We start from the raw sequence: 16,185 nt of genomic DNA on the forward strand, positions 1-16,185 counted from the left end.
TAATCAATTTTTTTTAAATTAGATAAATTACATTAACAGGATAATAAAGAGCATATTAATAAATAAAATTGTAATTATAGAAAATATTTTATCTATTACTTAAACAGTGGAATGACAACTTAGAAAATGCATTTAATGTAAGCTTACAAGTTTTGATCACACAATGAATGTGATAAGAAAATTCTTTTGATTTACAATACATTTTCAAATACTTAAGTAATCATAATTTCAGTAAATACCTTAAGTTTTAAGTTGATTATATCCACTTTTATAAATCTTTCAACCTGTCATATGAGGATTCTTCTTATTTAAAAATGAATATTTCCAGAGAAAACACTGGACTCTCCTCCTAAACAACAACAATATACATCGTTCTTGCTTTCCAATGATCCCTTCAAGGACGTGTCTATACTGTAAAAAACTAAATTTCACCACGCTGAAGAGCCATGGATGTCATTACTTCTGTGTGCTTCATAAACCAGGAGATCTTTTATCTTTGGCTTACCTGATATTCATTCCTCTCAGAAACATTTTCATAAAACAAATACTAATGTAACCACAAAAATATTTCTATGGATAAAAATACTATGATAGGGCAACCTACTTCTTTTTTCTTTCAGTGGAGCACTTTGGACAATACCATTTTCCTTTTGGCTTCGTGGTAAGGCCAACACATGCAAAGTGAAACCATTCGATGGGACACTGTAAAAGAAAAGAATGGAAAAATCATATTCAAGCGCTGAATTATGATACAGGAGCCTAGCTCAAGGTAAAATGTTAAATATTGAATATGAAAGAAATAGAAGTTGACTTAGGGGACACGAGACAAAAAAGCCTATAATAATTTAGGGTCCACTGTCTGGATGGATATAAAATATGATGTACACTAAAAATGAAATATGAAACTTTGAAGAGCACTTTATCAATTGGGGAGGGGGGCAACTTTACTTTTTAATCCTTCCCAATATTCTTTTTTTATTCTGTAAGTCACTTCGAAAAGTTTCTCATTGCCTCTCACAATATCAACAACATCATTCAAACTTATAAAATTTCAGACTGAATGTTCATGGGAGTAAGATCATGCAAAAAGGCAGCTGTTGGATGGTCCAATGGGTAAATGATTTTTTTTTTTTTTCAAACTAAGGTGTAAATTTAGTGTATTTCAAAAGCTTTAAGGTCAAATAAAAAAATAAAAAAAGCAACTTACATCCATCTTATCACAGGCAATCATCTCTCCATATGACACCTGGTGACACAGACAGTAGGTGGGTTCATTAGGGTCAACAGGCATGTCCAGCACGTCTGAGGGGTGGGCAATGGAGAGGCCTGGTATGACAGACACAATGGCTGACTCTGTCTCTGGTTTCTTCTTCTGCTTCTTGCGGCCAGTTCTGGGTACTGCTTCTCCGTCATCAGACTGCGTTCCTTTTCTCTTATTTTTCCCCTTTTCTTCTTTTTTCTTTCTCCCTTTGAAGTGATAACGAAAGATATCAGTAGGCAGATACAAATATAATGTACACAATAAAAGTATGCCCCGGAATCCAACTCAGCCTACAGTGACAAAAAAAAAAAAAAAAAAAAAAAAAAAAAAAAAAAGGGCCTCGATTATTTGCAGTTTGCACAATACACTATGCCACCCAACAGCTGTTAGGGTGATGTGATGACCTCTGCATCCTTCCCATACTTAGTGCTTTTGTGGCTTGTGATGTGTCATTTTGGTTAGCGTCTCCTTTCTTCAGTCATAATTAGCTTTGGCTTTGGCTTCTTTTTTTTTTTTTTTACAACAGAGGAGACAGCTCAAGGGCACACAAAAAAAGAAAACAATAATAAAAAAAAGCCTGCTACTCGCTGCTCCCAAAAAAGAATCAAAAGAGGTGGCCGAAAGAGAGGTCAATATCGGGAGGAGAGGTGTCCTGATACCCTCCTTTTGAAAGAGTTCAAGTCGTAGGCAGGAGGAAATACAGATGAAGGAAGATTGTTCCAGAGTTTACCAGCGTGAGGGATGAAAGAGTGAAGATGCTGGTTAACTCTTGCATAAGGGGTTTGGACAGTATAGGGATGAGCATGAGTAGAAAGTCGTGTGCAGCGGGGCCGCGGGAGGAGGGGAGGCATGCAGTTAGCAAGTTCAGAAGAGCAGTCAGCATGGAAATATCGATAGAAGATAGAAAGAGAGGCAACATTGCGGCAGAATTTAAGAGGTAGAAGACTATCAGTAGGAGGAGGAGAGCTGATGAGACGAAGAACCTTAGACTCCACTCTGTCCAGAAGAGCTGTGTGAGTGGAGCCTCCCCATACGTGAGATGCATACTCCATACGAGGGCGGACAAGGCCCCTGTATATGGATAGCAACTGCGCGGGGGAGAAGAACTGGCGGAGACGATACAGAACGCCCAACCTCGAGGAAGCTGATTTAGCGAGAGAGGAGATATGAAGTTTGCAGTTGAGATTTTGAGTTAAGGATAAACCAAGGAAACTTTACTGCAATTATTACAAACAAAACTAAGTCTTTCAAACCAGAACTGTAGCACCTATTATTGGATTGCCAAGGTTGGGCACTAAATAAAAGAAATCATCAATTAAGTTGGTGATTTTTAACATTCTGAGAAGCTAGCAGATGGCTGTGGTGTACACATACGTAAACTAAAACCATGTCCTGGTGAGTCCAAGATCACTTCCCCCAGAACCCTGAGTATTCTCAAGGAGTAAGAAAAACTCTTTCTTGGAAACCATCAGAGGCCTGGGTGAAGTGTTCTTACTCAGCAAGATGTGGTTTTGGTGTGGGCACATTCACACTGCTACCATCATTGAAACACCTCACCCAGCTTCTAAAAGATAGTTTGTAATCACACCAACCTCCTCGGCAATTTCCCTTATTAGGTGCCCAATTGTGTAGTTTACCCATTGTGACTGTGGTACAGATGTTAAAGCCAGAACAACTTGCAATCAAAGAGGGGTGAAGGTGCTAACCAATAGGACATGCACTCACTCACAAGTTATGTTACAAAAGGAGTGACAGTGTGTTGGCTATGAGTTGGAGCAAACACTGTCACTAAGAGCTGACGGCTGGCATAATACATTCACGCAAACTAATAGAAATGGGTGAAGTACTGATATTAATGTCTGCTGAAACAATGTGTGGCATACTTCTATGACTAATGCTGTATTGAAACATAAGAACATGATGTATTGAAGCATAATAACTGTAGTTTCATATCCACAAAAAAGTGAGCTGTAATGTACACTTACGTTTTTTACTGTTGGTTTCTTCTTCCTTTTTGTTGTTGTTGAGTGCTTTCTCCTTGATTTCTGCCTCAAACTTAGCCAGATCAGAGTCTAACCTGCGGATATGCTTATCCACCTGCAATAAAGTTCAAATTATGAGTTTAGTAGAAAAAACAAGTAAACAGGGAAGCTACAGACACCTTTTGTGCAGGATTATTTTCAAGATCTAGTTCACATGACCTTTTATTGCTACTTTCACAACATAGAAAAGGGCCCATACTTATAAAGCTAACATCTCATCTCAGGCTCGTCTTAAGAGCCCAAACCGGCCCTCTGGAATCTGAGACGTAGTGCGAGTAGCTTAAGTTGGTCCCGGGAGGCATAAATCCTGGGTCTTCGACTGAGGTATCGACCTTTAAATGTAAACATTGCTGGGTGTTGCCAGACAGCCAGCATGCCTCATCAAAATCGTTTTACATTCAAATGCTTACTATAGCCTTACGAAACCTTATAATGGATATGATGTACTTCTATTTAATACTTTCACTATTTTGAGGTATTCTTACCCATTAATTTTCATATGAGCTAACTGATCTCACCGTTGTTAGCAACTTTACGTTCCCCACTACCTGTGGCGGCTGGAGCCCCAGCTATGGTGCACACTCGCCTCTGAGATGAGACATAAGTCAAACGGCTCATGTCTTTATAAGTATGGGCCCACGTTAGAAATTTACAATACTTTATTATATATGAGGTATGCTTTTTCTCAAACAAGTCTGAATATTACTCTGCTTCTTATAAGCTCACTTAAAAAAAGGCCACTAGGAACATAATAAATAGTTTAAAAATATCCCCCCAAAGCACAGGCCAACTTGAGTGACTTGGATACTCCTTTTTTTTTTTTTTTAAGAGTACAAGTTGTAAGAAGGTAAAACAATGCTATGATAACTGATCTGAAACATTTTAACATACTGACACAACCAAACTACAAAACATCAATGGACAGAGGGCAGTGAGGTCAATATGAAAGTGCTTAAGTAACTGAGGGATGACATGAAAAGGCTACAGGGGCCCACCAATTCATATGTCTGAATAGCAAGCTGCACTTTGTCATCGCTGTACTCCTTGGCTCTGTTGAACATCTTCTGGATCTTGCTCATCTGTTCAGACCTCTTCTCTGGACTTAGGCTCTTAACTGTCGTCAGGTAATCATCTGAAATCTGGAATATCAATTATATTAGCACACTGCAGCTCTTCAATCTGGGAAACATTATTTTTTGTTGGATATGAATTTCTGATGAGAACCTTCATTAATACAATATGAACGTCATATACAATATAATACAGTATCTGGAATGCAGTTGCATTGTGGTAAGTTTTAAGATAACCATTTTGAACTATACATATTTGTAGAAAAATTTTAATGTTCTGGAATGCTTAGGCTGTGGTATCATAATTCAGAGAAAAGTATGTCTATGGAAAAAGTAAATATGGAATAATAAATACATAAAATATAGATAGATGAATACATAAGCTTGATAATACTTATAATTATCCTTGATATGATACTGCTAAGTTTATTGAATAATTTATTAAAATAGGCAATTAAAGTTGCTTTCCATCTTGACTTAGCATGTTGCAGAAAATACCTATGTCACAGAGGGTGGCTACTGATTCAATATTTCTCACCTGATCAATGTTACGCATGACATCTTGTGACCGCTGGTCCAAGTCACGCATCAGGTGAAAATTCCTCTGTAGTTCTGTGGGAAGGTTCTCTAAACCTGAAAATTTCAAGGAAATATGATTCAGAATGAGAATAAAGAGAACAGGTGAATGGTATTTTTTCATTCACATCACCAAACTTATTGATATGTAATTACATAAAATTCTTCGGCAAAAATGCCTAGTAAAATAGACTACAGGGCCAATCACACCTCTCAGCTAATACTCAACACTCAAGAGACCTAAGCATGATTTACTACCAAGACTGACCTCTCTGGTAGGATAAATGAAATGAGGTGTGAATGCCACCCATCAATCTTAGACATATTAATGTAAAAGGCTATTAATAGTGTTTTGTTGGTATGGGGTCTTTGTTGTACCCAGCCCAGCTAATATGAGGCAGACCATAACATATGAACTTGTCATCTTTTTCCATCTTTGCTTTGCATTTGCTCTGCTGTAGTTTCAGTCACGAATGAGCCACTATTGAGATCTTAACAAGTTGAGACTATCGGCCTAGTTCAGAACTATTTATAGAAAGCCCACCTGAGCAGTCTAATTCAGAGACAAATCACAGAATCAATTTTTGGATGAAATAAGATGCCTTTTCACACTGAGATAGTCATCACAGCGAAAAGGCTATAAAAGCAAAAGGGCAAATTTGGTGAGAACTGATTATCTTAACAAGAGGTGACTATCCTTGGTGACAATAGGTTGCTATCATCAGCGCTGACAAGTTATTACTTTGCAGCAATAGGTTACTATTTTGGCGGTATTAGGTTACTATAAGATAGGTTTAGATGGGGTTCTGTTAGTTTACAATCCATTCAGATCCAGGGGCTGTGATGACTGAATGATTTATGATATATACAGTTTGTTATTCATTCAAGCAGATATGACAGAGTAATACCTGCAATAAATTTGTTTGAGTTTTTATCACTGTTTTCTGGTGAACAAAACTACATTCCATGAAAATGCATCATAGTAAATCCAGAAACATGACAGATTGCTCAAGAATGCTATATACGGTACTATTAATTAACAAAAGAACCTCACCTTAACCTAACGCACAGTAACCCATCACCATAAACAAACAATAGAAGTATTTAATTTTTGCCGTGCAGTGCTCAGTAGATTGACACTTAGATTCCGAAGACGACAGGGCATGGCATTACACACTAACCCAACAATTACACGGAAACTATTTATTAACGAACAGAACCCCACTCTAACCTAATGGATAGAACCCCATCAACCTAAATTAATGACAGAAGTGTTTGATTTTCTCCATGCAGTACTGAGTACATAGACACTTGGATTGCACAGATGATAGGACACAGCACTATACACTAACCCAACAATTACATGGAAACTCAAATTATTTCTAACTTGCCAAAACCTCAAAGTAATGACTATGTAGGGGACTGCCTAGTTAATTCATATACGTATTAACTGAGGTTATTATGTAGATTCTAACAATGACAAGAGTGCTTCAGGATGACCAAAGAAGGAGGGAAATAAATTAAGGAAACTGGAAAAAAAAGTGACAGGCTTAGGATGGACCAAGAGGAAAAAGAAGGAAAAGGAAGAGGAGGGAAAAGGATGAAGGAAATGAAAAAAAAAAGGCGACTGGCTGTGCCTTAGGAGGAAAAGAAGGAAAAGGAGGAGGAGGAGGGAAAAGGATGAAGGAAACTGGGAACTGGCTGCTTTAGGTTAGCCAAGAGGAAAAAGAAGAAGGAAAAGGAGGAGGGGGGAAAAGGATGAAGGAAACTGAAGAGAAAAAAATGCGACAGGCTGCCTTAGGTTAGGCAAGAGGAAAAAAAAGAAGGAAAAGGAGGAGGAGGAGGAGAGAAAAGGACTAAGATAACTGAAGAAAAAAAATGTGACAGGCTGCCTCGGGGTGGGCCAAAGACTCTACCGGCCAGGGTTCGATACCGGGTGAAGACAACCTGCTTTCCCTAATTGCAGGTGACTGTCGACTTAATCCATTGTGATAACCCAAGCAGAAATAAACTCCTCAAGCCATATGAAAACCCAGCATAGCAAGAAACAAGTGCATTAGTAACATTTCCCTTTAAAAATACGTTGACCTCATTACAAGAAAAAAAATCCGCCTGTCTGTTACGACATTGTGGGACTCTGGATAAGCCTGGCAATGTGTGATAAGGTTAAATAAAGACATAAATGACCAGTAATGAGGCTTAAGGATCCTGGGAATAATAAAATATGAAAAAAAGTATAAGTAAAAAAAATCTGCAGGTCTCTTACACCGTTGTGGGACTCTGGATAAGCTTGGCAATGTGTGATATGGATAAATAAAGACATAAATGACCAGTAATGAGGCTTGAGAGTCCTGGGAAAACTAAAATATGAAAAAAAGTAAAAAATAAATAAAATCTGCATGTCTCTTACGCCGTTGTGGGACTCTGGATTGCCTTGGCAGTGTGTGATAGGGGCAAATAACGACATAAATGGCCAGTAATGAGGCTTAAGGGTCCTAGGAATACTAAAATATGAAAAAAGGTCCTGGGAACGCTAAAATATGAAAAATAGTAAAAATAAAAATAAATATACAGGTCTATTACGCCATTGTGGGACCCCGGATAGGCTTGGCAGTGTGTGGTAAGGATAGATCAAGGCTTAAATAACTAGTAGTGAGGCTTAAGGGTCCTGAGAATGGTAATGTAAGTGCATGCGCGGCCTTACTCTCTAAATACTGTTCCAGGTGCAGCCCCGTCGCCATCTTGACAACGTTTTCGGTGATGTTTTGATTTCGGTCTTTTTTTTAGGATCTACAATTTTCTGCATCTTAAATCTACATCGAGTGTGGGAGAAAGGAGGAAAGGAGTGTAGAAAAAAAATATGCCAAGACGTGTTGAGAGAGAGAGAGAGAGAGAGAGAGAGAGAGAGAGAGAGAGAGAGAGAGAGAGAGATACTTATGTAACAATAAACTTATCAATCAATCAATCAATCAATGTAAACTCCCAATGCAAAAATTTGAGGAAAAAGGAGGGAAAAGGATGAAGGAAATAGAATAGATACAACAGGCTGCCATTGCATAAATCAGTTCATTCATATCGACATTTACCCAGATTTTCTACTTATATCATTAGTCTTCCTAACTTCATCTTATCCTGAGACTCTAATGTAGACTTTCCCTTAATACTATGATGAAGTCCTTTCCTTACTTCCTGAAATATTGATATGAACGTATTCGGCATCCTCTTCCTTTCGGCTTCACCATTTGAATTATTTTTTCTTTCAAATCACGTTTTGTCTTTGGTTTTCTTTCAGCAGCTCTGTGATGAGTTTATTCTATTGTTCTGTGTCTTTTTCCTCACTGTATTGGTCTAATTCTTAAATTCCATTATATATTTGTCTTGCATACCACTGTGTAGCTTATTTGTGTAAGTAGGGATAAAATGGTAATGTTAAACAACTTTATAATGTTCTATGTGGCAAAATAAACTCACTACGCTTTTATAATTCAATGGAGTTCTTGTAAATATGAATTAATTAGAGGAAAATGGCATCCGAAGAGCCGCGTCCCGTCACCATGGCAACCACAGACAAGCCCGTGGCGTCCTTTCCTAACAAAGACAACAGAATAACATGTTTTTCTCTAATGCAATGCTCCTTCCCTCCTGTAGATCCGACACATGGGATTACTTTAACGAGCAGCCCATTTTATTATCTCGCGTAGGGCTTCAAAACAAACGCATGAAGTTATTAGAAGGGAATGAGAGATAATATTCACACCCTCCCCAAGTCCTGCCAGAAGCCTCACCAGCGTCCCACAACTTCCTGTCAAATCCACGCCTTCATTCTTGCCACATCCACACCTTCACTCCTATCACATTCCCGCTTCCACTCGTCACACTCACACCTTAACACAACTGTCATATTCACTCATTCATTCCTGCCTGTTCTCCACTTTTATTCACGAAGTCAACAACATCCTCATTATCCTGTCATATTCACGCCTTCATTCCTGCCACATCCACATCTTCACTCCTACCACATTCCCACTTCCATTCCTGTCACCTTCACACCTTCATCCCTGTCATATTCACTCATTCCTGTCTATACTCACTTTCATTCACTATATATAAGCACCAAGCAACAACATATCCTGTCATATTCACACATTCATTCCGGCCACAACCACACCTTCACATTCCTCTCACCTTCACACCTGTCATAATCCTCTCCATTCCTGTCTATGCCCACTTTTTCACTATAGGTCAGGAACACTAAACAACACATCCTCCTGTCAAAAGCAAACAACAGCAAACAACTCGATTTAACAGTAAAGTAACTCCACACTTACTCTCCATCGTCACACTTTCACACGAGTAGGCCTACACCAAACTTAGAGGGCTGTGAGGGCTGTGGGTGAGGAGAGAGGCGGCACAACACACACTCGCGAGAAATATCAGAGGTTGTACTGGCAGCTGGCAAACGTTCTCTCGCCCCCCAGGGTTGGAGATTCTGGCAACCTACTATTTCACCCCGGCAGCTGCCCCCCACAGCACACCACGTACAGCTGCCGTGTTTGGAGGGGCCTGCCTGCCTGTCTGTCTGTCTGTCTGTCTGTTTGTTTGCCCACCTGTTTGTTTGTTTGACGACCTGCCTGCCTGCCTGTCTTCAACCTTTCTGTCCGTTTGTGCTTGCCTGTTTATTTGCTTGTCTGTCTATCTGCCTGCCTGTCTGTTTGTCTGTCTGCTTGCCTGCCTTTTTGTCTGTTTGGTTGTCTGTCTATCTGCCTGCCTGTCTGTTTGTCTGTCTGCTTGCCTGCCTGCCTGCCTGTTTGTATGTTTGCTTGCCTGTCTACCTGCCTGTTTGTCTGTTTGCTTGTCTGTCTATCTGCCTGCCTGTCTGTTTGTCTGTCTGCTTGCCTGCCTGCCTGCCTGTTTGTCTGTTTGCTTGTCTGTCTATCTGCCTGCCCGTCTGTTTGTCTGTCTGCTTGCCTGCCTGCCTGCCTGTTTGTCTGTTTGCTTGTCTGTCTATCTGCATGCCTGTCTGTTTGTCTGTCTGCTTGCCTGCCTGCCTGCCTGTTTGTCTGCTTGTCAGTCTATCTGCCTGCCTGTCTGTTTGTGCTTGCCTGCCTGTTTGTCTGTTTGCTTGTCTCTATCTGCCTGCCTGCCTGTTTGTCTGTCTGTCTGGCTATCTATACTTCCCTACTTTCGCGAGCACAGCCACTTCATATTTTATTTATTTTTATTTTTAGCGTTCGCAGTTTTTTTGTCAGTGTGAAAACTGTACACGACCCAAAGAGACTATATACGGTTCTATAGTCTCCTTGTTACGACCTGATCAGTGCTCTTTCCTATTTATTGTTGTTTTATCATTCAATTCATCTGTATTCGTTCAAGTCACTGTTTTCTTTTTAATAGCTTTCCAATCTAACCACTATACACTGATATTTGGATGAGACAAAGCTTCGCCCGGTGAGTATTGAAGCATCTCAGAATAACTAGATACAGGCATTCAAGTTCCACCAAGAAGATGAACGCTACTTGAATATAACGAGAAATATAATAATGCTACGTTCATTAGTCCATGGTTACGCATTCGTCTTTTATGGTTAGTCATTTTCGAAGTGATATGGTAAAAAATATGGTTTATTATTATTATTATTATTATTATTATTATTATTATTATTATTATTATTATTATTGTTGTTGTTGTTGTTGTTGTTATGTGAAGTGTCTTGTTATTGAATACGACACTTTTTCAGGGAACAGAGTGAACAATCTATAATTTCCTAAGGCAACATCCATTTCTGGCGGCCGTATTGATTTTGTACGTGCTGACAAATAATAGAATGGCCCGTAGTAAACCTAATAGGCTTAAGACCCAGATAAAACCAACCCCTAGAAATCAATGGAAGGAATATCCCATCCATGAGATAAGATATTTTGGGGGGACTCCAGATAACAACAGAAAGCTATTTTAAGTACGTACATATAAATAAAAAAAAAAGGAAAAGGGAAAAAGGAGCGGTTAAAAAAAAAAAAATCAGATTCAGAGACCTACATAGAAAAATACACTTAGTTATTTTATTGTTCTCCTTACACTAGAATACCCTTCAATCACCATTCATACACCAAGCAACACTCAAGAAACACACAGAACACAACACAAGGCATTACTGTGCTGGAAAACAGAGCGAGGATATTCATATACGCTCACTAAAACATATTCACCTCAGTACCAACACAGAACCTACTTACACAAGGCTCCACAAACAAGCGCTGAAATTTTGGGATCACTTGGTACTGAAATCAAAGGAACCCGCCTAACCCTAGTAAAAGACTCGGGTCGGTATTCTCTGACGTTTCCGCCTATCACATCACTGACTGTAGTAACTTATGGCAAGAAAAACGCCGAAAATGTACGGTTATAATTTGGAGTAGTAGTAAGTATAGTTTCGGCGTAAGTAAGAAAGTAGTTTAGGCGTCGCAAGATGGATGACTTAGGTATCTCACGCATCACATGATCAATTGATCAAAAAGAGTATCAAATACTGAAGAGTTTGAGCGTGAGAGTACTTGAAGCCCACCGACGAGTGAGTGACTCCAGGCTTGGCACTGCTACGAACATGCATGATCCTGCTTTCCCTCCGCTTCCCCCAAATTATCATAACTTTTTACCAGTTTTCAGCGCCATCAGATGCGAGGTAGACTCCGTGGCGGGACGTGGCGTGCGAGTGTCAGATAACAGGCCGTAATTTTGGCAGATTTTGGGGGAGGCAAGAGGGCATCATAGGTTCATGAGGGGGGGAAGGGGGGAAGCGAGCGTGTGCGGGTGAGTGAATTTTTTTTTTAAACAAGCACTTTTAGAGTCATTTTAAGGCCGATAAAGAAAACATTGGGGAGCTATAGCCCCCTTAACCCCCCCAGAAACTACGGTCCTGCTCTCTCTCTCTCTCTCTCTCTCTCTCTCTCTCTCTCTCTCTCTCTATATATATATATATATATATATATATATATATATATATATATATATATATATATATATATATATATATATATAGATATATATAGATATATATATATATATATATATATATATATATATAAACACTCTTACGGGCATTTTAAGGCCGATATAGAAAACATTGGGGGAGGGCTTTAACCCCCTAGCCCCTCAGCCCTGGATAAGCGTGGGAATGTTCGTGGGGGAAATAACTGGGCGTGTCTGGGGCATGGGAGTGTCCGTGGTGGGAAGCGGCCGTGTGTCAACTCTCAGGTGCATGTGGCTATGTTTATAACGACACCCATGCTGCTGCTGCACTCGAGTCACAGACAAAGCGGGTGCAGCCACTGGTATACACCCCCCGTTCAGTGGGTGTAACACTCAGTAGCCAACAATTCAACATAGAAATCCAACAAAGTGTGTCGCACTCGTCCGTCGCTTGCATCGGTGTCTCGGGCGGTGGTTGGGGAACACGTACGGAGCGATCTTTGCCCTAGAACTGTGCTACTTGGAAGTTTTTTTCATACATCTTCCGTTCAGTTGAGGTTTCAGACTTTCAACTATTTTTTTCCCAAAAAAAATCGTTAATTAAACGTGTTGGTTTTTAGTCAACAATTTACATGCTAGAGGACTTATATTTCGAGATATTTTAAAGACGCAACCTCCAACTATTACTTATTAGGTTTTATATCTTTATATTGCTCTTTGGTGAAATGCTAATTTGGTTTGACAATATAACAGTAACTATGGGGATGATTAGTTTATGCTGACTATATAGTAAATAATAATGAGAGAAAGAGCAAGCGTGTTGTCTATGCATATATCTTATTTTCAATCCAAGATAAACACCGAAGCAATCGCGATAATAGTTTAAGTGTTGTGGCGCTGTGCTGATCAACAAAACGTTGTGTGGGTGCGTGTGTGGCGTTCATGCAGGCCGCTGCCGCTGCACGAGTGACGTCACCGACAAAGGTAGCGATGACGGCGGCGCGTCCGAAGCCTGCAACAACACACGCTGGGCAGTGTTAACGCGTATGGATTATTTGCGTGAACCTTCCTGCTGATCAATTTTATACACACACACACACACACACACACACACACACACACACACACATATAGATAGATAGAGACTTCGTTACGATACTTCTGGTACGTCAAATACGACAAAATAACAAAAAAACTTCATATTCTAGTTTCAAAGCCTTATACAGCGTTATGAGACATTCGTATGGTAACAGTGATGAATGACGCCGACCGAATAGCATAATTAGCAAAGCTTCAGGTAAAGAAATAGCGTGAAAGTAGTCACTAATGGACGCAGTTGAGTTCGTCATTGCCAAACGCAAGACGATATCGCAAAACCATATATGTTACAACGACAATACATAATAGGTTTCCCAATATATTTAGATTGATGTAACACGTAAAACAAAACCCGGTAACCAGTAAAGAAACGTCTCAAAGGTTTGTTATTCCCTCTAGAAACGTTTTCCGCCCCCAAGCGAGACGTGAGTGCCGTGGCCCGTAGTGGCGGTTCTCACAGACTTTCACAGAGCACTCGGTTATTTTCGTTCCCTCTGCGGTGTGGGTGCCAGTCGTGCCTTAGACAGCTGGGAGGGTGTGTTCGCTAATTTTACGTGCAGGGCGTGAGTGGCCTCGACAGCTAACTATTCACAGAGGACTAATAAGTGTTCATCCAGCGTTGGAGGAGGAGCAGATGCTGACGCTATCAATGTAAGTATATGACAGTGCGAATGTGGATGTGGACGGTAATGTGGAATTTGACTTTGGTGGAGGATAGGAAGGAGAGCCGACCAGCTGGCACGGACGGGGCTGTGTGGCTGCTGTTACTTCAAGCTGTGTTACCTGCCGCTTGTCACACGTGTTCTGTCATCACACCGCCCCTTAAACCTGCCTACGATCGTGCCATAACAACTATAACTAAGCTGTTACTATTTTAAGGGTGAGTAAAAGGGGAACATCTCGCGAAGTTTCACCGTTTCACCATCTGAGCGCGGCCTTGGGGGTTTAGGGATGAAGGAGCTTTGTTGTGTTGGTGATATGCCACTCATGACTCACTTCCTCCATATCTCACGTAGCTGCGGACTCCCATATTCCGTGAAAAATATTCATGAAAAGGTTTAGACATGAGTAACTTAACCCAACCCGAGTATCCAGCGAGTAGGTCACCTCAGACTATAGAATGATTAAATAAAATATCCATGAAAAGGTTTAGACACGAGTAACTTGACCCAACCCAAGTATCCAGCGAGTAGGTCACCTCAGACTATAGAATGATTAAATACAGATACCTCTCATGACTAACTTCATCTGTTACGTCGGTGCGGACATTCCCTCTTCCGTGAAAAATATCCATGAAAAGGTTTAGACATGAGTAACTTAACCCAACCCTAGTATCCAGCGAGTAGGTCACCTCAGACTATAGAATGATTAAATACAGATACCTCTCATGACTCCCTTCATCTGTCACGTCGGTACGGACATTCCTATTCCGTGATAAATATCCATGAATAAGTTAGACACGCGTAACTTAATCTAACCCTAGCACCCAGCGAGTAGGTCACCGTAGCCGAGAATGAGTAAATAAATAAATTAAAACGCCTGTCATGACTCACGACCTTTATATCTCGCGTCGGTGTGGTGGGTTAGCCAATATGTACGCACTGTTCTAGTTAGTGTTCATATTAGGAAAGACACAACGAGAAAATAAAGCTGGGGTGTGAAAGTGAACTGTCAAAATTAGAATGTTTAACACCATATTTTGGCGACGGTTCATTTTCTCACCTCAGCTCAATTTCCGAAAGTACGTACAAACTGTCAAAGACTTTACCTAATTTCCATGTTAGAGTTCACACACGTAGAGCAAAACAGACGCAAACTAGAGATCACTCCAGCCCATAATGTATAAATAGATGAAATTAAAGGAAGTAAACAAACGGGGAAGTATATCAATCCCAAACAAGGGAAATTTTTATAAGGGCAAAGATAAACACCCTCGAGCACTACACCAGAGCAAACAAATAAAGCGATTCATATAGCTAAACACTCTTTCTTTTGCTTTCCTCCTTTCCCTGACCCTTCATAACACACACCCTCATCCCTTTCTTAACACTCCAACCACTGCTCTTCTTTCCCCCTCTGTACCTTCCTAATCCAAATACCTTTTTTTTAACACTCCTGCTACTGGTTTCCTCCCCTCCCTAACCCTTCCTAACACACACCCCTTTCTCAACACTGCTACCATTGCTTTCCTTTCCCCACACTGTACCTCCTACCCCACCCCCACCCCTTTCTTGCTTTACCCTCGACGGACTTCCTCTCTGCTACCACCACCACTAAGTCTGGCTCGCTGGGAAGGGCGTGGTCAGGTGGTGCCCGCCAGGACCGTGAATAGCCCGCCGCCGCCCGGCCCGCCCAACCCGCTACTTCCTCGCGTCACGGCGGGCGGCACTTTACCAGGGTGACAGGCTTGCTTATGAGGCGTATGGGAGGGACGTGGCTGGGTACATTAGGGGTGATGTGGCAGGGTCGTTTGTGAGTTTTAGGTTTTTAATATTGTGGACTGAAACCTGGTGAATGGTTTGCTTAGTGGCCACCGTCCGTATGCTTACAAAGGGAACATTCTGAAAGGGTGAAAGTGATATTACTTTGGCCCTTCGCTTGTATGTGTGTGTGTGTGTGGGGTGGGGGGGGGGGGGAAGGGGGGAGGGGAATCTAACCCAAAAGAATCTGATAGCATTATAACCCCACGATTTCGACCCATGACGGATATGCAAAGTTAACGAGGACCTTCCATGCAAATACCATTGACCACCAAAGGTTCAATGGCCATTGCTACAAAGATGAGCACCAAGGCCAAGCGCAGCTATAGCGTATGCTCCTCTGATATACGATTTCCATACCAAGTTAACATAGGTAACACAAGGAAGGGAATATGAAACCACCACCGAGAACCAGGAAGTTAACGGCTGAAATAAAGACAAGAGAGTAAGATAGTGATTTGATAGCATTTTTTTCTGATAGGAAGATGCATCACACACACACACACACACACACACACACACACACACACACACACACTATTCATTCCTCTAGAGGTGTGTGTGTGTGGTGTGTGTGTGTCTGTGTGTGAGCGGGGAGGAGTGAGGAGCAGTTTATGTTCATAGGTCAAAGCTAAGATATTGGTTCAGGTAATTGGAATTCCTAGTAGAAGTTCTTCGATCGCAATCATGT

The 16,185-nt window shown here is 40.8% G+C and overlaps 2 protein-coding genes across 7 annotated transcripts in view; one reads left to right on the plus strand and one right to left on the minus strand.

Moving 5' to 3' along the window:
• Nucleotides 1-55: 55 nt before the first annotated feature.
• LOC126999878 (inhibitor of growth protein 5-like) lies at nucleotides 56-7,774 on the minus strand. The gene is made up of 6 exons (XM_050862996.1): nucleotides 7,654-7,774; nucleotides 4,912-5,006; nucleotides 4,299-4,442; nucleotides 3,247-3,358; nucleotides 1,208-1,467; nucleotides 56-702 (listed from the first exon to the last, which is right to left on the minus strand). The coding sequence occupies exons 1-6, from the start codon at nucleotides 7,688-7,690 to the stop codon at nucleotides 601-603; spliced, it is 750 nt and encodes a 249-aa protein (XP_050718953.1). The 5' UTR covers nucleotides 7,691-7,774; the 3' UTR covers nucleotides 56-600.
• Nucleotides 7,775-13,449: 5,675 nt separating this feature from the next.
• The window catches only part of LOC126999875 (calpain-5-like), a 41,194-nt gene continuing 38,458 nt past the window's right edge, over nucleotides 13,450-16,185 (plus strand). For 2 of the 6 annotated variants that reach the window (XM_050862987.1, XM_050862984.1), the window contains exon 1: nucleotides 13,450-13,665. The gene's annotated coding sequence lies outside the window, so the exon portion shown is untranslated. Of the gene's footprint in view, nucleotides 13,666-13,729; nucleotides 13,895-16,185 lie in introns of those variants that run through there. The other 4 variants (XM_050862990.1, XM_050862989.1, XM_050862991.1 and 1 more) reach the window with 3 other exon arrangements.

The sequence above is a fragment of the Eriocheir sinensis genome, chromosome 17, assembly GCF_024679095.1.
Source record: "Eriocheir sinensis breed Jianghai 21 chromosome 17, ASM2467909v1, whole genome shotgun sequence".
Classification (NCBI taxonomy): domain Eukaryota; kingdom Metazoa; phylum Arthropoda; class Malacostraca; order Decapoda; family Varunidae; genus Eriocheir; species Eriocheir sinensis.